Raw genomic sequence first — 24,830 nt, 5'->3', positions numbered from 1 at the left:
CACGCACATGTGAATGCAGGTGCTCTCTGAGGCCAGAAGAGGGCGCCATATCCCTGTAAAGCTAGAGTTACAGGCAGTTATGAGCAGATCAACTCAGGAACCAAACTCAGGTCCTCTGGAAGAGCTGCAAGCATTCTTCACCTCTGAGACATCCCTCTGTCCCCCCCCCCCCTGCACTCCAAACCTTGAGGCCATAAATTGTTACATTAGTGTCGAATCAAAGTCTAGACTATCTTGAATGCCATATTTCCCTTATCACTGGAGTCAGAGTTCAGAGAAGCTGTGTCTACCACACAAGTTCCGCTTTCTCTTCCAGGCTGGCCTAGCTGCTGGAGGGTGCACATTGTTTAAACCACGCCATGCTTAAGCCTTTCTGAACCAGGGCATATGTCCTGTAGCTCCCTTGAGCTGTAGTGTCCCTTCATAGTGGCTCCTGCCATTTGCCCTGCCGTTCAGTACTCAAAGAACTTGGAGTGGCTGCTCTGACAACAGGAAGAATTTGTGGCTATGAAAAAATGCTCTCTGCTGAGATGTAAATATCCTGGAACGTTCTGTTACTTCTAATGGTCAGGCCTTAATCTCAAGCCGAGCTGATGAGTGACCCTCTGACTTTCATACTTTCCTGAGCCTCATCAAGAGCCCTGGACACTGAGGTAGTAAGTTCAGTGCTGGGATCTTAGACTCTGCGTCTTGATAGAAGCTCTAGATGATTCCAGTTCTCTAGAGCAGATGTCAGCACACTGCGGCCTCAGTGTCAGATCTAGCTCACGGCCCAAATCCAGCTCAGGGCGTTTTTAAAAAAATAAAAAATAAAAAGTTGTGTTTGGGACCCAGCACGTTGTCTCTGCTTATATACTGACCTCAGCTGCCGTTAGGTTCACAGAGCAAATATGAACTTGACACAGAGAGTGTGTGGAGGGCAAAGCCTGAAACATTTGACCTATTTTGTTAGCTATATGATATATAATATAATAGTGACTGTATCAATATATAATTAATATTAACATATGTGATCATATATATACATATATACATATATAACTATATGATCTATTTTGTTAGCTATATAATATATAATATGTGACTGTATCAACATATATATATATATCAACATATAGTTAATGTTAACATATGTGATATATATATATGTGTATACACACACACATATATATGTATATATATATATACATGTATATATATACATATACATATATATATATCAATCATTAGGCCATCCCTTTTTCATAGGCCTAGAAAAAGAAAGTATCTGACCTGATATACTGATCTCAGGGACAGAAGTAGAACCAGAGTCCATTGGGTAAGTGGAGGTCAGGGACAGTTCAACCACCCAGGGTAAAGTGCTTGCCACACAAACATGAGGACCTGAGTTTGCACCCTTAGCGCTGTTACAAGCCAGAAATGGAGGTACAAACTTACAACTTGAGCACTATGGGCAGGGATGGGGTGGGGAGAGCAGAGGCAGCTATGTCCTGGGAATTTGCTCTTTAAGCAGTGTGGCTGAAACAGCAGGTTCCAGGGTCAGCAAGACACCATGCCTCAAAAAAGGAAGTTAGAGAGTAATAATAAATGCATTCAATATTGACCTCTGGCCTCCACATGTGCACTTAACAGTGCGTATATGTGCACACACTAGCACAGAGACGTATATGCACACACAATTAAAATGTTAAGTCCTTTAATATATTTTATTTTATGAGTATGCTTTTGTATCATGTGCATGCCCAGAGGTCAGAAGAGGCATTAGATTCTCCAGAACTGGAGATCCTCCATGTAGGTGCTGGGAACTGAACCCAGGTCCTTTGCAAGAGCAGTGACCTCTTAACACTAAGCCATCTTTCCAGCCTCCCCTCACCCACTTTAAAGTAAGGATGCAGCTCTAGAGTTGAGGTTCAAATACATACATGGCTTTGCACTCTTACCTATATATCGTATGGTCAGCATTAAAGTGAGCCTTGCATACCTTAAAAGGGCATGGCTCTCCCACGCCATTTGATCAAGAACTAAAACAATTTGCATTGTATTTCCTTTGATGAGCCATCCCAAGGGCACTTTCTGTTTCATTTTGCCCTCATGATTAACCAGTAAGATGAGCCAGCTCTGTCTCCTAATAGTACTCACCATTAGCTGTTTTCTGCAATCACGTGGGACTGACTCAGTCTATTTGGTAACAATAGCTTCACATCCCTCACCCAGGGAACTCAAAGACCAGCTTGTTTTAAATTAAAGATGGCCTGCCTTGGAGTGGGTTCCTTTATGATATTGCTTTGGAAAGCGTATCTGTTAAATTCTCTTGATGCGTTCACAGCGAGACACGCATGTGGGTCTACGGTGGGAGGAGTTTCTTAGGCAGACTTGTCTATGTGGTGGGCTCAGAAGAAACAGGACAGGGCTAGAAGTCTGGATGTCACATCAACACCCAAGACATTTCACCCCAAGAGTACCCACGCCATTTCTAAACAGTTGCCACCATTATTACTGTTATTACTTGAATTATTGTTACTATTTGAACTGCGGGACAAACACAGAGCCCCATACTGGGGAGACTCCGTCATGAGTTAAGCCCCAACCCCTGTCTTAGGGTTCCTGATCTGTGTGAAGCATTAGAGGGCCTGTTGTTGAGAAGGATTGTGTATTTGTAATTTTCAGGATGAAATAACTTGCTTAATTCTTTATTTTTAGAAAGGAAAGCACCATATACTTAAGTCTTGGCTTACAAGTTTCATAAAATTTCTTTAGGTGTTTCTCGGTCATTCGAGTTTCCTCAGTTGAGAATTCTCTGTTTAGCTCTGTACCTCATTATTTTAATAGGGTTATTTGGTTCTCTGGAGTCTAACTTCTTGAGTTCTTTGTATATATTGGATATTAGCTCTCTATCGGATGTAGGATTGGTAAAGATCTTTTCCCAATCTGTTCTTTGCTGTTTTGTCCTATTGACAGTGTCCTTTGCCTTAGAGAAGCTTTTCAATTTTATGAGGTCCTGTTTGTTGATTCTTGATTTTAGAGCATAAGCTGTTGGTGTTCTGTTCAGGAAAATTTCCCCTGTGCCCATTTGTTCAAGGTTCTTCCCCACTTTCTTTTGTATTAAATACAGTGTATTTGGTTTTATGTGGAGGGCCTTGACCTACTTGGACTTGAACTTTGTACAAAGAGATAAGAATGGATCAATTTGCATTCTTCTACATGTTGACTGCCAGTTGAACCAACACCATTTGTTGAAAATGTTGTCTTCCCCCTCTCCCTCCACTGGATGGTTTTAGCTCCTTTGGCCAAGATCAAGTGACCATAGGTGTGTGGTTTCATTTCTGGGTCTTTAATTCTATTCTATTGATCTACTGCCTGTTACTGTATCAATACTATGCAGTTTTTTGTTTTCTTTTGTTTTTTGTTTGTTTGTTTGTTTGAGACAGAATTTATCTGTGTAGCCCTGACTGCCCTGGAACTCACTCTATAGACCAGCATGGTCTCGAACTCAGAAATCTGCCTGCCTCTGCCTCCCAAGGGCTGGGATTAAAGGCGTGTGCCACCACTGCCCGGCTACTATGCAGTTTTTATCACTATTTCTCTGTAGTATATCTTGAGGTCAGCGATGGTGATTCCCCCAGAAGTTCTTAAGAATTGAGTTGGAATTTTGATGTGGATTGCATTGAATCTGTAGATTGCTTTCCGCAAGATGGCCATTTTTACCGTATTAATCCTACCAATCCATGAGAATGGGAGATCTTCCATCTTCTGATGTCTTTTTCGATTTCTTTCTTCAGAGACTTGAAGTTCTTGTTGTACAGATCTTTTACTTGTTTGGTTAGAGTCACACCAAGATATTTTATATTGTTTGTGAGTATTACAAAGGGTGTTGTTTCCCTAATTTCTTTCTCAGCCTGTTTATCCTTTGAGTAGAGAAAGGCTACTGATTTGTTTGAGTTAATTTTATATCCAGCCACTTTGCTGAAGTTGTTTATCAGCTGTAGGAGTTCTCTGGTGGAATTTTTGGAGTTACTTAAGTATAGTATCATATCATTTGCAAATAGTGAAATTTTGACTTCTTCCTTTCCAATTTGTATCCCTTTGACCTCCTTTTGTTGTCTAATTGCTCTGGCTAGGACTTCCAGTACTATATTGAGTAGATAGGGAGAGAGTGGGCAGCCTTGTCTAGTCCCTGGATGCCGGGAAATGCTTGCTGACAGGAGCCTGATATGGCTGTCTCCTGAGAAGCTCTGCCAGAGCCTGACAAATACAGAAGTGGATGCTTGCAGCCAACCATTGGACTGGGGGGGGGGGGCACTGGATCCCTATTGGAGGAGTTGGAGAAGGGACTGAAGGAGCTGAGGGGGGTTGTAGCTCCATGGGGGGAGCAACAACATTAACCTGCCAGACCCCCTGAGCTCCCAGGAACTGGACCACCAACCAAAGAGGTGAAGGGACCCATGGCTCCGGTTCCTTATGTGGCAGAGGATGGTCTTGTTGACGTCAGTGGGAGGAGCGGCCCTTGGGCCTGAGGGTGTTTGATGCCCCAGTGTAGGGGAATGCCAGGGCAGGAAGACAGGAGTGGGTGGGTGGGGGAGCACCCTCATAGAGGCAGAGGGAGAGGGGATGAGGTAGGGGATTTCCAGAGGGAAGACCTGGAAAGGGGAAAACAATTGAAATGTAAATTTAAAAATATCCAATAAAAAAAAAAGTTTTGTAAAAAAAAAAAAATTCCAGTCAGACCTTGGGGATGTTTTCAAGAATTGCTTCAGGGGTGGTTCTGTTAAGCACCTGACGTTTGGTGTTCCAAGGTGGAGTACAAGAAAGGTCTGGAGAACAGTAAAGGTCACAGTATCAACTACTGTGAGACACCCCAGTTCAGGAATGTGAGCAAGATCTCAAAATTCACCAGCGATGTGAGTTACTGCATAAGCTTGTTTTGTGAGTTGAGCTTCTGCAGCTCCTGAGGGATGAACTTTGTGACTATATCCTTGTGTCTCAGAGAAGCATGGCCTCTCAGGTGCATGGTACATTGAGTTTGGTTAGGAGTGTCTTCTGGGATTAGACTGTTATCAAACGATGTCACAGCCCCAGCGTTCCCTGCTTGTCCATATGTGACCGAGTTCCCAAGGCAGAACTGTGTCCGTGTGTCCTATCTGTGTGGCTCAGCAGCTGCTCCTGGTGCCGAATGCTGGCATGGTAACCTGAGTGAGCATGCAGCATCTCTTCTGTGACTTTGTGCTTCTGTGTCAATACATGATCTCACTTAACGTAGTCAGCTGAAGAGCCGGATAAGATTTCCCCACTTTACATATGACCAGATATATTCTAGAGTATCATTTACAAAGTTTGGGTATTCTCAGAGAAGGTTTGAAGATATATTCATTCCATTTCAATTTTTTTTTATTTGCTAAAGCAGCATTTAGGACAGGACTCATTTTCCTATTGGTTGCCACAGTGATCAATTTTTACATCATAAAATTTGACAAAGATCAGATTCCATTCTTTGTATATAATATCCACTGGGGATTGGTTCAAGACCTCTTGGTAGGTACTACAATTCTCAGATACCAAGTCCCTTATATAAGAATGGTGTAGTGATGGACCCTGGCATTCACATAGACTTCAGGTTTCTTCAGATTGTTTATAATACCTGATATATCAAAAATACTAAATAAATAATAATGCTGGATTTCTAAAGGAAAATCAGTAAGAGAAAAGCCCACACATTTCCTACAGATACAATCGCTTTTTCAAATATCTTCCATCTGTGTCTGGGTGTGTCCACAGATGTAGATGCCTATGGAAGCAGAGGGCTGACTGCATTTAGACAAAGAAGCAATAACTTGTAATGACTTGGCTTGTGGATCAAGACCACACAACCAGGGCTTGTCTATTGGTTGTTCACTGCCAGCTCCACCCTCTCACAGTGAATTTCCACACCAGAAAAGCCTGGTAAATTCAAAAGTAAACATGTAAAAATAAAAGAAACACATGCAGTATGCCACGGTGCTCCCCATGACAGCCTGCCTCGGTGCTCCCCACGACATGTACTTCTGTGTGCTTGTCTGCCTGTCTCAAGTTCTCGTGCTCTTTGGAAATTTAAATTGTTTTAAAAACAAGTTTTTTTTTCCAGTAGTGCAATCATGCTTATATTTAAACTTAGACTGCTAAGATAAGTAGTTTACCTTCATCTAGTTGGAAACTTTTCATCAAAAGTTTAATGTTTCCTCACAGAATAAATATAAAGAAAACTATCAGACCCAGCTGAGAGGTCACTATGACGGAGTCGGCATGGACAGACGCATGCTCCACGCTCTCAAAGTTGGCAGCCTGGCCAGCAATGTGAGTGGTGTTTGAGAGACAGTGGGAATCAGCAGGTTGGGGTGTGAAGATTGTGGCCAATTGCTTTTAAATCCTCCTTTTAAAATGTGTATGCTCCTATTTGTAAAAACAGACCCCTCCCCCACCACAGATCTTTAAGTGTCGACAAATATAAAGAATTATAAAAAGCCTTTAAAACCTTCAGCGGCCCAGCCAGTGTCAGTTAGTGTGCTTTGACTCGAAGGGTCTGTTACCATTGATTCAGTGTAATATAACGCTCCACTTCTGAATGATACGGTAAAACGGACCAGTGCGGTTCCTACTAGAAATACCGTGGGATTTCAAAGCTTTTATGAATGGGAGGTGGTTCTTAGGAGTGACTTTGTTTTTCATTGAAGAAACACCGTGGCCATGCAATAGTTAGAGTAATGGGGTAATCAGACATCAGGTGGGTAGCATGGAAACTAACTCACAGATAGGAAAACACTGCATTTTAGACCTTGGAGATAGTGAGTCCTTATAGAGAACCCATTTCACGTTCAAAACATCCAAATGTTGGATGTCCTCTGCCCGAGGACACCGATGTTGAATGTTGTAAAAATAACTAAACTACTCTGAAGTTCTTGAGTTTTCATTGTTTTTAAGTTTGCCCAGAAGCACCTTCATCAAATGCCTGTGTGTAACTGCTTGTTTGAAACAAAAACGTGAGCCTTATGATTAAAAAGAAAGATAAAATAAATGTACTACAGATGGAAGTTAACTAATTTTGAACTAATTAAGAGTAATTCAAACTCGTTAAAGGCAAAGTGTGAACATGATATAATTCTCTTTTGAGGTGATGAAAGCAAATTAATTTTGTTTCTAATTATTTAGAACTATTTATGACATTCAAAAAGGGGTTAGGGGGAAGTGGGAACTGATTCTCTTCTTTGGGTTTCAGGTTGCCTACAAGGCTGATTATAAACATGACATTGTGGATTACAACTACCCGGCCACTGCCACGCCCTTCTACCAAACAGCGATGAAACTGGTTCCCCTGAAGGATGTGAGTCCCCACTAGCTGTGGCTTGCTGTGGAGCAAGCTTTAGGCAGAAAGATGGGAAGAAAAAACATCTCATCAATATATAGGAGATCAAAGGGGCTAGGAATGGGGTCTGTCCCTCCTCTGGGAAGTCCATGCGTGCATGACTAAAAACTCCCTTTCTAGGTAAAATTTGGATGAATCTTGAAACAAGTATCCAAAAGTTCAAATTCTTCTCTCAGAATTTGGATTGCTACATCTCTGCTGGACACATTTACAATAATTATTCCAGAGCAATGATGACCTTTAAAAAAATTAGAACTTAGTATGTTAAAGATAAAGAAGGCATATATTAAGAGCAAATGCTAATGTTAACTATACCTTTTACTCAGGAGGCATGCTGACAAACATAGATTAGACAGACAGACAGACAGACAGACAGACAGAAGAATAGCTAGATCCCTTACTTATTACAGGATTAAACCTATGTTTACATCCCAAATAGACTAGTACAATTAATTAAAACTATTTTCGGTACGGCAATAATAATTTTACTATATGTTCAGTATTAAAACTTTAAAATACAGAAAAAAAGCATAAAGAAAAAAGTAAAGTAATTCACTTGCTCAAAAATGAGCTGACTTTACAGTTAGCCAGTGAAGGCAATCTTTAGTCTACTAATTACTTAATAGATTAAGTAATTCTGCATGTGCTCACGGTCTGCCCAAGGTGCTTTCCTCCGGCTCCCATGGGTTCAGCACAACCTCAGTGACCAGCCGGGTTTTCCTGCTGCTAGATAGGACTTTACTGCTCTACCTCTTTTTTGCCGAGAGTAGATGTGGTGAAATTGGTTGTGCTGGATCTGAAGCAGTGCCAAACTTCGCGCTTCTCTTTCCCAAGGAGTTTTGCTAGGTTGACTCTCTTGCATCCTAATGGAACCAAAACACCTTTATTTTTTTGTTTTTTGTTCCAAATACTTCATAGGCTACTTAGCAATTAAAAGTAAAATCGTGAGTTGTGTATTTACAATCAGGCTCTAGAGACCAAGTCTGGTAATTAGCATGAATACAATGAGATAGCTCTAGCTTTGTATTTCCATTGTAACATCCTCCTCTGCTACAGTGTGTCTGCAGGACTCTCCATCAACCGCTATGCCTGAAACATTGTAGCTAGCTCAGGACTGAACTGGGTTGTAATAGACATTGGGTTTAGAGGTAGCATCTAAGCTGGCAGCACATGAGCCATGCCCAGCCTTCTTACTTGTGTGCTTGTGCTTGTGAGGAAGGAAAATCAAAACCAAAAGGGCTGCTATGTCTTGTGTAGCAGAAATTGGCCGGGACTGAGTCAGGGCTGATCTACAAGTGTCTCTTTCCTTCCTTCCTCTTACTGTCTTGGCCCTGGTATGTGTTTGAGCAGATTAGTCCTATTGTAGATTGGTAACACTCAGGAAGTGGGAAATCCATTTCTTTTTCGGGAGAGCGCGTGGTCTTGCCACCTGGTAGCCTTAAAGGTGGTAAAATAGCCATGAAATTAAATATAGCATGGGTCCTTAATTAGAGGGCATTCCTGTAGATAGATGGCTTTTTATAAACACTAATGGAACTAAAATGGGGCTCTATCTTTAGCATAGAAGCTTTCAGAATGTAGAGCGAGGCAGTGGCCAAACGTTTGTGAAATTAATCGTGGAGGCTGTTAATTATGTCCTGCAGAGAAAAGTAATTGTGTGCAGTGTGACATGTTTAGTGCAGAACTATCAGGAAGGAACGTGCTATTTTAAAAATACAGGTTTTTTTGGTGACATTTTATCATGCCTAGTTCTGAATCCTAATAAGACTCTATTATGAGTTGATAATTTTCCCTCTGAATTAATGCATTAGACAGTCACAGTGCTCTAATCTCATTAGCAGTTGACATTGAAATGACTTTATATCTTCGGTTTTCCCTCTATACTCCGGATGTACAAAGTTTTTTTCTCCTTGAGTTATTAATGAAAAAGCAGCAAAGTGGTGGTCTCCAAACCCAACAGAGCAGTCAGCTCTGTGCCTGAAGGTTTGGAGTGTCCATATGTGCTGTTTTAAAGACAAATTTATCTGTCATTTGTTTGCTTGTGGGATAGATTTTCTGATCTCAATATACAATTCAGAAAGTTCTCCATGATGAATCCCATCCATCCAACTGTAGGTAATTGTCCCAAGCACTCCAGGTAAACTGGGCTTACAGAGCGAAGACTCAAGGGGCACAGCATGAGGATCCACTCTCCAGTTTGTCTGGGATGCCGTTCGCAGCTCTCACCCCTCACTAGCTGAGCAGCTTCCATTAGTTCTCCGTGCTCCCCTTTCCACATTTCAAGGTTGGGGTTATTGCAGGATGTCTGGGGGAGTAAATGAGTTAGGACGTATGGAGCACTTGGAGCCACAAGATGTGCCCAGCAAGTGCCCTGTGTTGGTTAGAATTGCTACTATGGGATATTGAGTGGAGTGATGAGCTGGAATGAATCAGCTGGAAGCCAGCAAGCCCAAGGTGGCCCTCAAGTTTATTTTAGGAGTGAGTTTATGAATGGTTTGGCATCCCGTCCATATCAGTGGCTTTTTAAAATACAGACTTCCTTGCCAGCTCTTAAAATGTCAGAGGACGTGGAGCAGGCACGTGGAGCAGGCACGTGCTGGGCGTTTGTGGTTGGCACGGCTGTGACTTGCCCAGAAGATGTCACTTGCAGCCTATCTTCCTGTCTTCTGGCATCCATGTTCATTCGGATCCCTTTTCTGCAGAGCTCCTGGAGCGTTGAAGGAGACGGTATGCATGTCTCATTTACGGAGAGCACACATCCATCCCTTAGCATCTTGTGCATTCGAAACTCTCTGTGATTATTACCCTTTGCTTGGGGGAGAGAAACTCCCCTGATTAAGACTGAGAATAGCATTGTCTGTGGGTATAACCATACATATTTAGAAGTCAACTTGATATTATGTCAATTTAGATAAACTGCATTTAATCCTCCTTACCCTGGGGCCTATGATCTCAAGACCTCACTGTGCATTTTTTTTTAACCCTGTTTACAGGAATGGATTCCCTCAAATCCGAGCATAGAGTTGCACAAGAATAGGCCTAGCAAAAGTCAGGCATGAAGAAAGATGGTTTCAGGGTAGTGGGTAGTGGTCTATCTCTCTCTGTTGGGCTACTTGCTACTGATAGCTTCAGGGAAATGACAGGGATTGCTGCCCTCAATTATGTCTCCACTGGAGAGCATATAGGAGCTGACTGATAGTGCTGGCTGGTGCTTCCAGGTGACCCTGGCTAAACTAAGTGGGTCATAGAATAAAAGAAAAATCATGAATTTGGGAAAGGGTCTGCTGAGGTTGGGGGTGGAAGGATTGGTGGGCATGGGAGGGAGATGTGGGAGGGTGTGGGTGAGAGGGGGGTTGGGACACATGATACACAAACACAAAATGGCCAGGTAGCAAGAGTGATCAGTGAAGCACTCTGTAAAAGGAAATGTTTAAGACCAAATTTAGAAACTTCTCTGTCTTGGAACTGTGTCTTTAGACGTGACAAAATGCTATGGAAAAAATTTTAAAGACTGAGAAGTTCTGCAAGGAATGGTCATGTTAAAGCTTGCTCAAACCAGGATTTTCTAGATCTGTTTTTAAACTTGTCAGCGACATGTGTATACATTTTCTGTAAAGATGCTTTAAAACGTGTATACGTCGTGGGCGAATAAACTGAGCGAATGAACGCGTGCATTGGCTCAGAAAATGGCAGTGGTTTATACAAGAATGTGGGCTTATAGCTTCTTGATAACAACCAGAAAACAGAGCCACTGTGTGCTGACTCATGAGGACATGAGCGGCCCCAGCAGAGAGAGCAGTGGGTAGTAAGATGAAAGAGGCATACTCTGGCATCCTGGGTGGGTTTGCTGGGACTTAGGGAGCAGGAGATGGGGGGTGGGGCACTTGCTAGGGAGCTGCCACTATCAGCATGGGGTACATAGACAGTAGGCACCTGGAATGTGGTGGGCAGGGTTATGTCTAATTTTGCTTGTTCTGCACAGACTCCATGTCTGTTGAAAGACCAAAAGAATGACTTAAGAGGGCGGGGCCAGACAGGTTGAAAGGAAGAGTAGGGATGATTACTTCTTAATCTTTCCCTTGGGTTGTAGGAAAGTGAACTTGTGAAGGGGGCCATTGGTCAGCCGTAGCGTGTTGGCCAGTCATGACATCACCGCTTCGCTTTCAGATCCTGAATAGGATGCAGGGCTTCTTCTCAGTCAGCTCATCTCAGTTGCCTCCCATGTGCGTACCCTCAGGCCTTGATGTCTTTCTTCAGGTTCCTTGCCTCCCACTCTGACTCATGGTCAGGTGCATGTAGGGAAACGTGCAGGCTGGATGAAAGCATTTTTGTGTGAAAATGGCTGACGACACTTTACTCCTTCAAAAAAATAATCTGCAGTTTCAAAAGTGAAATCTAGCAGCCCCAAATATATAGAGGTAGGAAAGCTTGTAGGTTGGCGACCCTGGCTTCTCCTCTTCTAGGAAGATGTTGAAATATGGCAGTCTCTTTGGGGTCTTGGAAAGGTGGGAGAGAGGGCCCAGCAGTGACTGGTGCACAAGTGTGCAAGGTGGGTACATTAGGACAGCATTTCAAGGGCCACTGGTGCTTCTTGATATCTCACTCAGACACACACATAAGGGCCAGGGCATTGCTCTGGGAGAGAGCTCACCCAGTGGGAACAAAGCCCTGGGTTTATCCCTGGCATGGCAAGGGAATAACAGATGGTGCAAGTATAACACTGGTTGGACTCTTGTCTCTTTTTTATTCTCCACCATGTTCTCGTTTCAAAGTACATCACTTTTACGAAGTATTAGACATACTGAAAAATTACATTATATATGCATATATACATATATGTTGAATTTTTGTCAAGATGCATCTCATTTTTTATTATTCGTATATGCCTGAATGTGGGCATGTGTTCCTGAGTGCCAGTATCTAGGGAAGCCGGGGCATCGGACGCCCCCAGGGGCCAGGGGCATCAGATGCTCCCAGGGACCACGGGGCATCGGATGCTCTAGAGCCAGAGTTATTGCTGTTTGTGAAACATTTGACATGGGAGTTGGAGGCTAAACTCTGGTCCTCTACAAGGCCTGTGTATGCTTTTACCACTGAACCATCTCTTCTGCCTCTTGATGGTTTTATAAAATGGCCCTGTGTCCGTTTTCACTGGCAGTGAGCCTCGCAATGGAATTACTGGGAACAAGGCTTTGTGTATGTTCTCAAATGCTGTTCTGGATTCCGAGCACCACTAGCAAAGTCTCTACAGTTCCCATAGCTACCTCATCCTTGCCAGCATGTACTATTACCAGCGACTTTTCTTCTCTCTCTGTGGGAGGGGAGGGCATTGCTGTGGTTGGCAATGTGAAGGCAGTGCGTTTCCTGTGTCCACTGCAGAGTGAGCTGGTCTCTGCTATGTATTGCTTCTCCATGTTATCCAACCCTCTACGAACAGACTGCTTTTTGGTCTGTGGGCTTGGCATGTCCCTTAGTATCCAGTTAGGAGTTTCTCTACTTTATTCTCCAGGAGTCACTATAGCTGTGTAAGGGAGCAACACACATCCCAGAGATGATGGCGAATGACATTTCCTGTCCCCGTGTCCCCCCCCCCCCCCCAGGTCAACTACAGGCAGAACATCGACAGACTGAAGTTCAGCTCGGTGACAAACACGCCACAGATTGTTCAAGCTAAAATCAATGCCCAGCAGCTGAGCCACGTACGTAGCAAGCCCTTGCCCAGCTGGGAATTTTGCAATTGCCATGAGGCCTCTGGACAGCCGACTCCCAAGGGTTTTACTTTTACTAGTGCTGGAGTGTGTGAGTACAGCCAAGAAATGGTGCCCCTCCGTCCTTCCAAACAGTCTTCTGTGGAGGATGTCAGCCTAGGCTTGCTCAGAGCATATTGACGCCCCGAGCATCAGCTTCGATAACTATCACCTCACAGCCCACCTAACACATGTGGAAGCCCTCCGACCTCCCCCGTCTCTATTATTTTGAAGAAAATCCAAGATGCTATCTAGCTTCATCTGTAAATATTTTAGTTTGAATCTCTAAAAAAGTAAAAAAGAATGAAATGTGTTTTTACAATGTTGATATCGAACACAAGAAACTAACAAGAATCCCAACTTTCTGCAATGCCCATGGCCCAGGTTTAGTTTTGAGTGACAGTCCTCACAGATGACACATTGTCACCTTACCCATGTGTTTAGCTCTTTTGGTGCTTATGTGATTCAAGATGTGTATTTATAGCTGCACATAATCAATATTACTTCTGAAAATACTGATCTTTTTGATCCCTGGCGAGGGTCTAGCCTGCACGTAGCAAAGCACTCAGCACCATGGGGGCTTAAAGGTACCATGCAAACTCAGGGACTTGGATGATGTACACATGAGCTATTTCATTTTTCATTTGACATATTCGATCTGTTAACTTAGAACTTTTCCCCAAGTTATAGGCTTTCTTGTAAAAAGCCTTTCCCATGGACTCCCTCTCCGCAACGGGAATCAGAGGGATGTGGGAAACAGAATAGTCACCACAGGGCTCTCCTCCTGTCGCACAGAAACCTTGAAGACCTATTTTAAATCTAACAGGTGAATTACAGAGCTGACTATGAGAGAAATAAGCTGAACTACACATTGCCCCAGGACGCTCCTCAGCTGCTGAAGGCCAAGGCGAACACAGAACTGTTCAGTGAGGTAAGAGCAAGCTGGGGAGAGCTTGGCGTGAATGTGGAAAGGAATGGTCAAAAAAGCAGGGCCTACTTGCCTCCCAAGGAAGGGTCTTCTAGGATGTTCACTGCAGTGGGATTTAGAGTTTTGACACAGTCCCTGGGCATGAATTGTTCACAGCAGTGCAACTCCTGTATGGACACACACATGGTATGTGAACACGCAGACTCGTCATCACCGTCACCATCATCCTGATGACTGACTGGCGACTTGTGTGTGGAGAGATTTTTAAGTTTCAAGAATAATCTTGTTTTGTTTTTGTTTTTGAGACAGGGTTTCTCTGTGTAGCCCTGGCTGTCCTGGAACTCACTCTGTAGACCAGGCTGTCCTTGAACTCAGAAATCCACCTGCCTCTGCCTCCCAAGTGCTGGGATTAAAGGCCTGCGCCACCACCGCCCGGCTCAAGATTAATCTTGATCCGATCAACAAAGACAAGGAGTCACAGGGTAGACTGTGACTAGGCCACTAGCCTAGGTGGGAGCTATGGGGCAGGAAAATGAAAAACAGGGACAAATTGTTTTGTACAAGACTGCTCTGTGTTCAGGTGTAGGATATGGTGACATAAATATGGCATGTTATGGGGCACACCATGGCATTGATGTACCTCCCAGCATTTGTTGCCATGGGTTTTGATATGAAACAGACCCAGATTCAGAAGTCATGCTGGACTCTTGATTTGTATGACCCCAGCAAATACCTTCAATTTGCTGAGCCTTGGCTTGTGTGAAAATTTGTAGTTAGTATCTACACCGCATTTAGGATAGGACCACACACAGTGGCTGTTAAGGGCAGCATTAGTCTCTTGCATCTTGGCAGTACCACACCGGTTTACAATTTGCCTTCGTGCTCCACACCCAACTTACACTTCTAGCAGCCTGGGGAATGATAATATGCATCTTGCAAATGGTCAGCCACAGCTCAGAGAGGTAATTGCCCAAAGTCACATGACCAGGCAATGAGGGTCCTTTTCCCTGTCCCCTTGTCCCCATGAGTGGCCCTAAGGATCAGTGTTAACAATTACTGTTACAGTCTTGACAATAGTAGCCAAGACTCTCCTGCTTGACAACAATGGAAGAAACCAAGTTTGCTTTAAAGAAAAATCCTCTCAACTTCCAGCAGACTGGTGGGTAGCAGCACCCACTCACCTGCGTTTGTGTTTGTTTGTCAGGTGAAGTACAAAGAAGGCTGGCAAAAGACAAAGGGGAAAGGATTTGAGATGAAGCTGGACGCCATGTCTCTGTTGGCCGCCAAAGCCTCGGGGGAACTTGCTAGCAGCGTAGGTTCTCCTCGTTAACTCAGACTTGTGTAAGGTTTGAGGAAAGGCTCCAATGTGATGCCAGCCGGCTGCTGGAAACATAATGACTGTTAACATTGTAAACATGGCAACACTTTAATCTTCTTCTGGGTTTGAGAAAGATGGAGGGGGCACTCCCCCACCTCACTCCACAGCAAGACTTCTCTGTGTTTGTTACAGTCAGAGTCCCTTCTATAGCAGTTTCTCTGTTGCTCACACTAGACTTTCTTCTTCCTCTCAAGATTAAATACAAAGAAGAATATGAAAAAACAAAGGGGAGAGCCTTGGGAACCCACGACTCCAAGCTTCTGCATTCTCTGCAGGTGGCCAAGATGAGCAGTGAGGTAAACTTTCTCCCGCCCTCGGCTCCTAACTGACAGTTGTGGTTAAAAGTTCCTCCCGGCAAACTTGCTTTTCTGCTGACTTCCACCTGCAACACTTTTCTCTCTTGGCTTATATGAGGAACTTGTTCGCTTTCTTTATTTGCCAAAGTACAGTGTTCTTTAAAAGTACGTAAGGTGTATGTCCCCAAGGATGACAGCGTCTGCTGATCAAGGTGCTTGAGTACATCTGTTTATGCCACAGATATTTGCCAAGCAGCTGCTGTTGGTAAAATACTGCAAGAGACTCTGGAGCTATGAGAGTGAGCAGCTCACAAGTTTCCCCCTCACAGAGCTTAGCTCAAATGTAAGCCTGTCTTAGTCCACCTTTCTGCTGCTAAACCGGAATCCTAGAGATGGCACTTGAGGAAGGAAGGGCTCTGTTTGTCATGTAATTCTGGAGACTCCAAGGTCCGAGGATGCGCAGCTGCATCTAGTAAGGCTCTGGATGAAAAACGGTGTAAAGGGGAGAGAATGTATATAAATGAGAGAACACAAGGCACCTTTGCTTTATATTCATAATAATGTGTTCATGATGAATCTAGCCCCAGGAGAGGCAAGCAATGCGACCACCTCCACCACCACCACACCACCACCACACCACCACTACACCACCACCACACCACCACATCACCACCACCTACTACTGAGGAATTAAACCTCAACATAACTTTCAGTGGAGACAAATTACATCTAAATTACCAGGGAGTTGAGCTGTAAGCTTGTAGTTTTTTTGTGATGACATTCTGGGTGGTCACAGCATAGTGTTCAAAACATTTGCCAGGCTGATGAGGCATCCCTGGCTCCAGCCAACTTAATGTCATTGGTAGTAAATCACTGGAATGTCTGGAGATTGATGCTTGTCACCTAGGAAAGACCATGGTAGGTTGGTTGCAGAGCCACTGGGAAAGGAGAATTCTATTGGAAGGACACCTATGGTTTCCAGACAAATCTTTCACCCAGTGCAAAGCATACACGATGGTCACATGAACATTGAGTTCCTGCTCTATCCTTCCGGAGCCAAGCAATGAAGCCATGCAGCTCTACTGAGCAGCTGAGCAGATTTACCTGGCAGGCCATGGCTTGAGTGACATAGGGAGTTGGCATTGAACTCTTGCATTTAGACACATCATAGAACATGTCTTGGGAAATGCATGGTCATGAAGCATAAAGAGACAGTAAGAACCAGAGTCGGGCTTTGATTTAAATGGACTACAAATTGTTATATTGAGTGTCTGTGATCCAAAGCTATATGGTAGTCAAAGGTAGCCAAGAGTTAGAGCCTAGATCTCTCAATATCTGGCACCATGCCCCTCATACTGCTGGGCACTGTCTTTCCTCACCATATGCCATTATAACCAGTGTCACCGCCATCACCACCACTGTAACTAACGTCATGACTGCCATCCTTACACCATCAGTCATCATCATCGTTTCCATGGGAACAACCATTGACATCTATCATCCTCACCACCATCACCATCATCCTTGTATTCTCCATCATTAACATGTGCCGTTGGCATGCAACGCTCCCTATCCCAAGCACATTCCTGCTGCTGTAGTAAGATTCACCACAACTGTTTCCTTAAGGAAACTGAGCTCTAAAGAAGGTGATGTGAGGGAGGGAGGTGATGTAACTTTCCTGAGGCTGCCTGGCCAGCAGTGTGAGTTGCATTTAAGGGGCAGTGGGAATCAGCTGGTTTAAAGTTGGGCTTCCTTTTTTTTTAGATTTATTTATTTATTTTATGCATATGAGTACACCATTGCTCTCTTCAGACACACCAGAAGAGGGCATCAGACCCCATTACAGATGGTTGTGAGCCACCATGTGGGTGCTTGGAATTGAACTCAGGACCTCTGGAAGAGCAGTCGGTGCTCTTAACCACTGAGCCATCTCTCCAGCCCAAAGTTAGGTTTCTTTGACTCTATAGCCCACACTTTGTGGTTTTGTTTCGGAAAGCCTCTGCAGAAAGCATAGGTGGCAGCCTCTCCTGTAACAGTCATGCACAGGGTGAAGTTTAGTAAGAGATGGCTTTAGATGACAAGCAGGTAGGGAACAGCACCAGTACAGCATTGGTAACACTGACTCAGGGCCACCTTTCCAGCAGAGAGGTGACCTCACCCAGAGTGCTTAAGCCTTCTAGAAGGCGGAGAGTCTCTCCTCCCATTCTCTCTTAACTCCTGCAAGAACAGCCTTTAACCAATGAGCCCTGTTTTGTTGCATTCAAGGTGGAATACAAGAAAGGGTTTGAGGAGAGTAAAACCCACTTCCACCTGCCCATGGACATGGTGAACCTCAGGCACGCGAAGAAGGCCCAAGCTCTCGCCAGTGACCTCGACTACAGAAAGAAACTGCATGACTACACGGTGCTGCCTGAAGACATCAGAACTCAGTGGGCCAAGAAAGCCTATGGGCTCCAGAGCGAGGTGAGGGGTCACCAGTTGCCGGCTCGGCCCAGCACCTTACCATTAGATGCACTCTCAGAATGATTTAAACCTGAGTCCATTGTATAGCTCAGAGAGGGAGTAGAGCTGTTCCAGGTCCAGGAACGACAGGTGTAGAGAAACAAAGAGCCAAGACAGTGGAGACTCAGGTGGGACGGGGCTCGGAGCCAGTGTGAAAGTCAAGGTATACCAGAAACAAGAGTCAAGGAGGAGAAACATCTTGGAATATTGGTCAACAATATGAGACCCCACTTTCAGCAAGGCCAAAGTGCTACAACACTAAGAGGGGACGTGTCCATCTCCCTCGCAGGGAGCTCCCCGTGGCTTTCCCTCCCCAAGGAAGAGCCGCTGAGGGTAAACGGGGAGTAGCCCTCCAGGAGGACAGATTTGTATTTCCCCACAACTGTGTGTGTTGGATTAGAGCTTAGTGACATTTCTCCTGCAGCTGCAGTACAAAGCTGACCTGGCATGGATGAGGGGAGTCGGATGGTTGACGGAGGGGAGTCTCAACCTGGAACAGGCGAAGAAGGCTGGACAGCTCGCCAGCGAGGTAACTTGAGTGTCTGTCCCTGGGCTCCAAGCGATTCTTAACCTCTGAGTCACGGAGCTCCGGTTCCCTCCAGTGTCCTCCCCACCTCCAGGGTTTTATTCTGAATTCAAATCAAAGGGGAGATATCTTCATGTCTATAACTACAAAGTCTCCAGAACCAACTTGCTGCCCCCTTAAATTCCCTGTAGGTTTTGTTTTCTTTGTTTGTTTTCTTGGCACAGGATCTGCCTATGTAGCCCAAGCTGGCCCTGGACCCCACAGCCTTCTGGCTGTGCTTCCTGAACGCTACCTAGGCGTACAGGATTGTGCCACCGTGCCCAGGGAGGTATTTTAAAGAAGGTTATCAATTTATTTTAAGAAGTAGTTTTTTTGTTTTTTTTTTTAAAGAATGATTTTAGAGACAGGGTTTCTCTGTGTAGCCCTGGCTGTCCTGGAACTCACTCTGTAGACCAGGCTGGCCTCGAACTCAGAAATCCACCTGCCTCTGCCTCCCAAGTGCTGGGATTAAAGGCGTGTGCCACCACCATCTGGAAAGGAGTAATCTTATCCAGAGAATCATTTAGTGTAGAAAGATTGTACAAATAGAGCAACTAAAAACCGAACAAAACTCAAGATGCTTCAAAGTCTCCAACATTTTGAACAAGACATCACAATTCACAGCATGTCACTTTTCATTAGGTACCAAATTATTAAAAACATCATATAAAATGGCCTTAAGGTTATAGCTACCATAGGTATATATGAAACACAAATGAATTTAAATCGGGGTCTCATCCTCAAATCTCATGTATAAATCTCATGTACAAATACCCACCCCAAACCAACCAAAGGGAGAAAGATCCTCTGACATCTGAAAAACCTCCCATTCCAAGAAATCAACCTGTGATGTCGTTCTTATGCAAAGAACACTTGAGTCACAGTCTGGCACTTGGAGTAAGTGTCGCCACACTCTGGAGACTTGGGCCGGGTCACTTAATATTGTGGAGCCTTTTCTCATGGAAGAATGGGGAGGCTGAGTAAGAAGAGACACTTCCAGGCCCCATGGTCTAAACTGTGTGTCTGTTTATGTCTTGGAGAGCTGCTTTGACAGCAAGCAGAGAGGGACTCTGGAAGGGTGTCTGTCCTATGTGGAAGAGGGACAGTCAGGAACTTTGGGATCTTCAAGGAGACTCTTGCTTCTGGGCCAGGGAGGCTGAGTCTGCACATGGCAAAGAGATAAAAGAGCCACCATTTATAGACAGATAATAATTCAGTCACTGGTGTAGTTGATGGGTCACTCTGAGAGTATTGATTCATGGTGTAGTGTATTGGTCACTGCGGTCCTATGCATAGATCCCGAGGTTATTCTGCTAAGCTCTGTCTTACACACAGGAAAAGCAGACTTAAGTCATGGTTCCAGTCAGGAGCAAAGCTACTCAGTGCTCAGTACTCAGTGTTCAGTGCTCAGTGCTCAGTGCTCAGTGCTCAGTGCTCAGTAGTCAGTACCTGGCATGAGACCCAGTGACTCCTTGGCAGTATCACATCCCCAAACATATACTTTATAATTTATTTTTATTTTTCTACCTTACTTACTCTTAAAAATATATTTGGTTCTAAAATGTCAGTAATGGAAGCAGTAGAGACAGGTTCTTGTCCCTCCCTTCTGTGAGATCTACTGAGATCCAGGCAGATCTTGGATCAGGGTGCAGTGGGGGAAGGGTTCAGGAAGTTGTCCTTACAGTGTCAGAGATGTGGGTGTCTACTTCACTTCCTGTGCTGACTACAGCCTTCGAAGCTCTTTGAAGGGTTTCTCTCCTAGTGATTTTCAGTGTGCTAGAATATAGTAGACTGAACTCTTAGCTCTGAGTAAGGACTCAGAATTTGACCAGTGCCTGTGCTATGGTGACTGGGAATTTCCAGCCACAGAAGGGTCATGTGACTTCCCTCAGTTACATGGTGAATGAGCTTTCGTCCAACACAGAACCGAGGGAGGAAAGTCAGCAGTTTCTATGAGATATTGTCTCTAGACTCTTTTTTTTTTAAGGCAAGAAAAGTTTATTTTCTTTGGGTTTGAGGGTCCAGTCCATCATGATGTGGGAGGCATGGTGGCAGAGCAGGAGGCAGCTGGTCCCCTGGCACCTACTGTCAGGAAGCACAAAGAGACAGGCACTGATACTCAGTTCTTTCTTCTATACTATCTGGATCCTTAGTCCATGGGATGGCACCTCCACATTCAGGACACGTCTTCCCACTCCAGTTGAACCCATCTGGAAACACGCTCACTGACACACCCAGAGGCTATGCCTCCTAGGTTGATGCTACACCCCAGCAGGTTGAACAATTAGTATTGAGTGTCTTGCCTATGTTGGGGAAGTGTGTGATTCCTTCTGAGTTGGAGTCTGATGCTTGCAGTGAGCTTTGTCTTATGTCTGTGTTTTCCATTTAAAAGAAGGAAATTTGCCGGGCGGTGGTGGCGCACACCTTTAATCCCAGCACTTGGGAGGCAGAGGCGGGCGGATTTCTGAGTTCGAGGCCAGCCTGGTTTACAGAGTGAGTTCCAGGACAGCCAGGGCTACACAGAGAAACCCTGTCTGGAAAAAAAACCAACCCCCCCCCCCCAAAAAAAGAAGGAAACTCGAGCTGTCCAATATTCCCGTCACTGTCTGGCCCTCCGTGGGTATGATACTGCTTCTGCCGAGGGAGTAGAAGCTTGCTGTCATGAGCTTGTGAGTTCCCTACAGTGTTGCTTCAGCAAGCCCTCCACAGAGGCAGCTGCTCCCGTCCATCTTGGCAGCTCCAATGGAAAAGCCACAGGAAGTAATCTTCAAGGAAGATGAGCCGTCCCCATGGGGAGACAGAATTAGCACACTTGGAAATTTCCAATTAGTTATTGGCTGTGGGGTGAGGACACAATGAAAACAGACCTCAGAGAAGCAGAGTGACCTACGACCTCTGACCTTCCATCTGTGGCTTTGGTTCTCTCTTCATTAGCTCCTTGGATAGTCATGGGAACCCCATGGGCAGTGGTGATAGCCCCTGTGGTGCAGGTACCATGACCTTGAGTCACATGGAAAGAATGATGTTGAAGCATTCACTTCACCTCAGGGTGACAAGGCTTCCTTCATCACTGGTATTGTTATACAACTGAAGGAAGAGGGTCATGGGTCTGTTTAGTGACATGCCCAGTCAGGGCACTGGAAAAAGGTGGAGGTGAGATTTGAAATAGTCTTGAGTCCAAGTTCCTTCCACTTCACCTTAATGTCAGACCTCAGGTCTTTAGGGGGGAAACACCCCAGTGTGCACAATGTAACACAGAGTTTACTGAGAAGCACTGAAGTTCCATGCAGCCATCAAATCAGCCTATGGGAAGCAGAGGTGGGAGGAAGCTTACAGGAGTGTAGCAGAGACAAGCTCCAGGCTCAGCGAGAGACTGTCTCTCTCTGATGGAGAGTGACCAGGGAAGACACCCAAGACTGACCTCTGACCTCTTCATAAACATGCACACATCCATATGTGTGTACACAGAGAGAGAGAGGGGAGAGAGAGAGAGAGAGAGAGAGAGAGAGAGAGAGAGAGAGAGAGAGAGAGAGAAAGAAGTTCTGTTTTAGGACCTGCAAGAACACCCCTCCTGCAAGGAAATGCTTGAGCCGTAAAAAGCACAAAAGTGCATGTGCATACGGTGGAAGGGGGCAGCTCCATCCTAACACTATGGCATACCTTTTCTTTGCAAATATAGAAAAACTACCGGCAGAGGGTGGATGAGTTAAAGTTCACCAGTGTGGCTGACAGCTCCCAGATAGAGCATGCCAAGAAGAGCCAGGAGCTGCAGAATGCGGTGAGTCCTTGCTTGCCCTCTAGCCTCTGTTCTGGGCCCAGGATCTTCTGGAGACAGCAGCAGGTGCTGCCCACAGACACAGCTCAGGAGTCCTTAAGGAGGTCTGCAGACCAGACACGCCGTGCTTCTCCCCACTCACCGAGACAGACAGATTTGAGCACCCCTTTGCTGTCAGTCTTTCTTAATTGCCCTTTCTTCTGTTTTGTTATCCAAGACTATAATTCTGGTTTAACAGAGAGTTATGTTGGAGGAGCATTTGCTTTTGGCCAGGTGCCAGTTGAGTTCTAATAAGGGAGTCAGAACAACAAGGTGCCATTTGTATAATGTACAGGTTGGTGCTCAATCAAAGCCCCCTCCCCCACTAATTGTCCCAGCCTGCCCTTCCTAGCTTTTCTTCCCATAGGTCCAGCAGATGCTCTACCCTCCTCCCCATCCCCGATGGAAAGCTGTCAGAGGCAGTAGAAAGCTACTACTTGCAAGCATGGCTTGAGGGAAGGGAGAAAGGAAGAAAGAAGGCAGAGATGTGTTTCCAGGGAAAAGTGGGTCTGGTCACTGTCTACTTCCTGGTGTCAGCACTTTTCAGTGTATGAGTGGATCACAGATGCAGGAGGGAGTGTGCTTCCTGCCCAGCCTACTTTGGCGCCCTCTGGTGGTTGGGAGATTTTTTATGTTCACGGGAATGTAGATGACAATAGATTTGGGAGGCCAAATTCTAGGGAAAGATATGGAAATAGGAAACCAGGAGGATGGTTGTGTTGGTCTCTGTCCCTAAACATTTTGTTTTCTGTGTTGTCTATTAATGTCTGGCCTGGTGTTACACACACACACACACACACACACACACACACACACACACACATTGAGGTAGGGATCTTACTCTGTAGCTCAGGCTGGCCTTGAACCCTCAGCAATCCTCCTGCTTCAGCCTTCCAAGTTCTGGGATTACAGGCATAAGACTGTTATTTGCATTTAATTGACTTACAATATTTACATGCACGAAGTACAGTCTTGCAATGTGATACAAGAATACAATGCATAATGATCAAACCAGGATAATTAGCATTTCCTGTTTTCAGTGTGATTTCTATGTGTTGGGAACCTTCATGTTCTTGGCATCTCTCTCCAGTACATAAAATTAATTGCTGGAGTCCATGGCTAGCCTACACATACACATATACGCGTGCGCGCGTGCTGTGTGTGTGTGTGTGAACATGCATATATACAATATATGTATGTATGTGCATATGCTTGTATATGTATGTATATATGCATACGCGTATATGTGCTATATACAGAAGCACCTCTCAACAGCTGTATTTTTGCACCCGTCATGCACCCTCTCTCTGGTCCGCTGACTCCTGCCCACTTTCTCGCCTTTGCTTTTTACTTCTATAAGGTCAGCTCTTTCAGTTTCCACAGATGAGTAGCATCGTGTGGTCTTTGTCTGTGCCTGACATATTGCGTTGACTTCAATGTCCATGACTCCATCTATGTTACCCCAGTTGTGATGGACAGCCCACCCTTGCTCCTTTCTCACCCACCGACCCTGCTCTCTCTGTCAGGTGGCCTACAAGGCAGGAAACGAGCAGTCTGTCCATCAGTACACCATCAGCAAAGACGAGCCTTTCTTCTTACGAGCCCGGGCCAATGCTGCTCAACTCAGCGAGGTACCACAAGGGGTGGGCACTAAGGGCTCAGCTCCCCTGTGTCTCTGGGGTCACCTGGTCACCAAAGCTACCAGCTACCTGCAGTGTTTGGCTCCACTGTAGTGTATGTGGTGTGGCTCCTGACCAGTGCTTTGGGGAAGAGGAAGACAAACTTCCTAGCAATGGCTGGCAGGGTCTTCAGTTACTGACTAGACCTTAGTGGGTGGAAGGGTGCTTGTTCCAAGAGTCAGCCCTGAGTGGTAGAAGGAGGGAGACCCAGTCATTGACTCCAAACCTTGGTCCTTAGTTTGACCACTTCCCAGGGGTGCAACTGTAGACCAGACCTTTACTCTTGGATGACCATTAGCGAAATGAAACTAATACCAGCTCTTCCTCCGTGGGTTGCCATGGCCTTTGGCAAGTGTACCTGCATGATGTTCTTCAGGATCGTGCACTATGGTGACTCCCTGATGTGGCAGTGTCCATGGTTGATATTCCGTCCCAGTACGCCTGCTCTTGACTCTCTACACACACATTTCCCAAGTCTCGGTCATCCTGACCTGGGACTAGGCAGGGAGGAGAAACAGAAGGCAGGCA

General features: G+C 45.1%; 1 protein-coding gene across 4 annotated transcripts in view; it reads left to right on the top strand.

The window, feature by feature from the left end:
• The window catches only part of Nrap (nebulin related anchoring protein), a 78,032-nt gene that overhangs the window by 16,353 nt on the left and 36,849 nt on the right, over positions 1 to 24,830 (top strand). For 2 of the 4 annotated variants that reach the window (XM_034483760.2, XM_034483751.2), the window contains exons 12-22: positions 4,794 to 4,898; positions 6,220 to 6,327; positions 7,247 to 7,351; positions 12,994 to 13,092; positions 13,967 to 14,071; positions 15,273 to 15,380; positions 15,641 to 15,742; positions 18,008 to 18,205; positions 18,669 to 18,773; positions 22,489 to 22,587; positions 24,150 to 24,254. In XM_034483760.2, the coding sequence (XP_034339651.1) occupies positions 4,794 to 4,898; positions 6,220 to 6,327; positions 7,247 to 7,351; positions 12,994 to 13,092; positions 13,967 to 14,071; positions 15,273 to 15,380; positions 15,641 to 15,742; positions 18,008 to 18,205; positions 18,669 to 18,773; positions 22,489 to 22,587; positions 24,150 to 24,254 (1,239 nt within the window). The remainder of the gene's footprint in view (positions 1 to 4,793; positions 4,899 to 6,219; positions 6,328 to 7,246; positions 7,352 to 12,993; positions 13,093 to 13,966; positions 14,072 to 15,272; positions 15,381 to 15,640; positions 15,743 to 18,007; positions 18,206 to 18,668; positions 18,774 to 22,488; positions 22,588 to 24,149; positions 24,255 to 24,830) is intronic. The other 2 variants (XM_076925223.1, XM_076925213.1) reach the window with 1 other exon arrangement.

This window comes from Arvicanthis niloticus, chromosome 1 (genome assembly GCF_011762505.2).
Source record: "Arvicanthis niloticus isolate mArvNil1 chromosome 1, mArvNil1.pat.X, whole genome shotgun sequence".
Taxonomy (NCBI): Eukaryota; Metazoa; Chordata; class Mammalia; order Rodentia; family Muridae; genus Arvicanthis; species Arvicanthis niloticus.
This window is presented reverse-complemented; position numbering and strand designations above follow the sequence as displayed.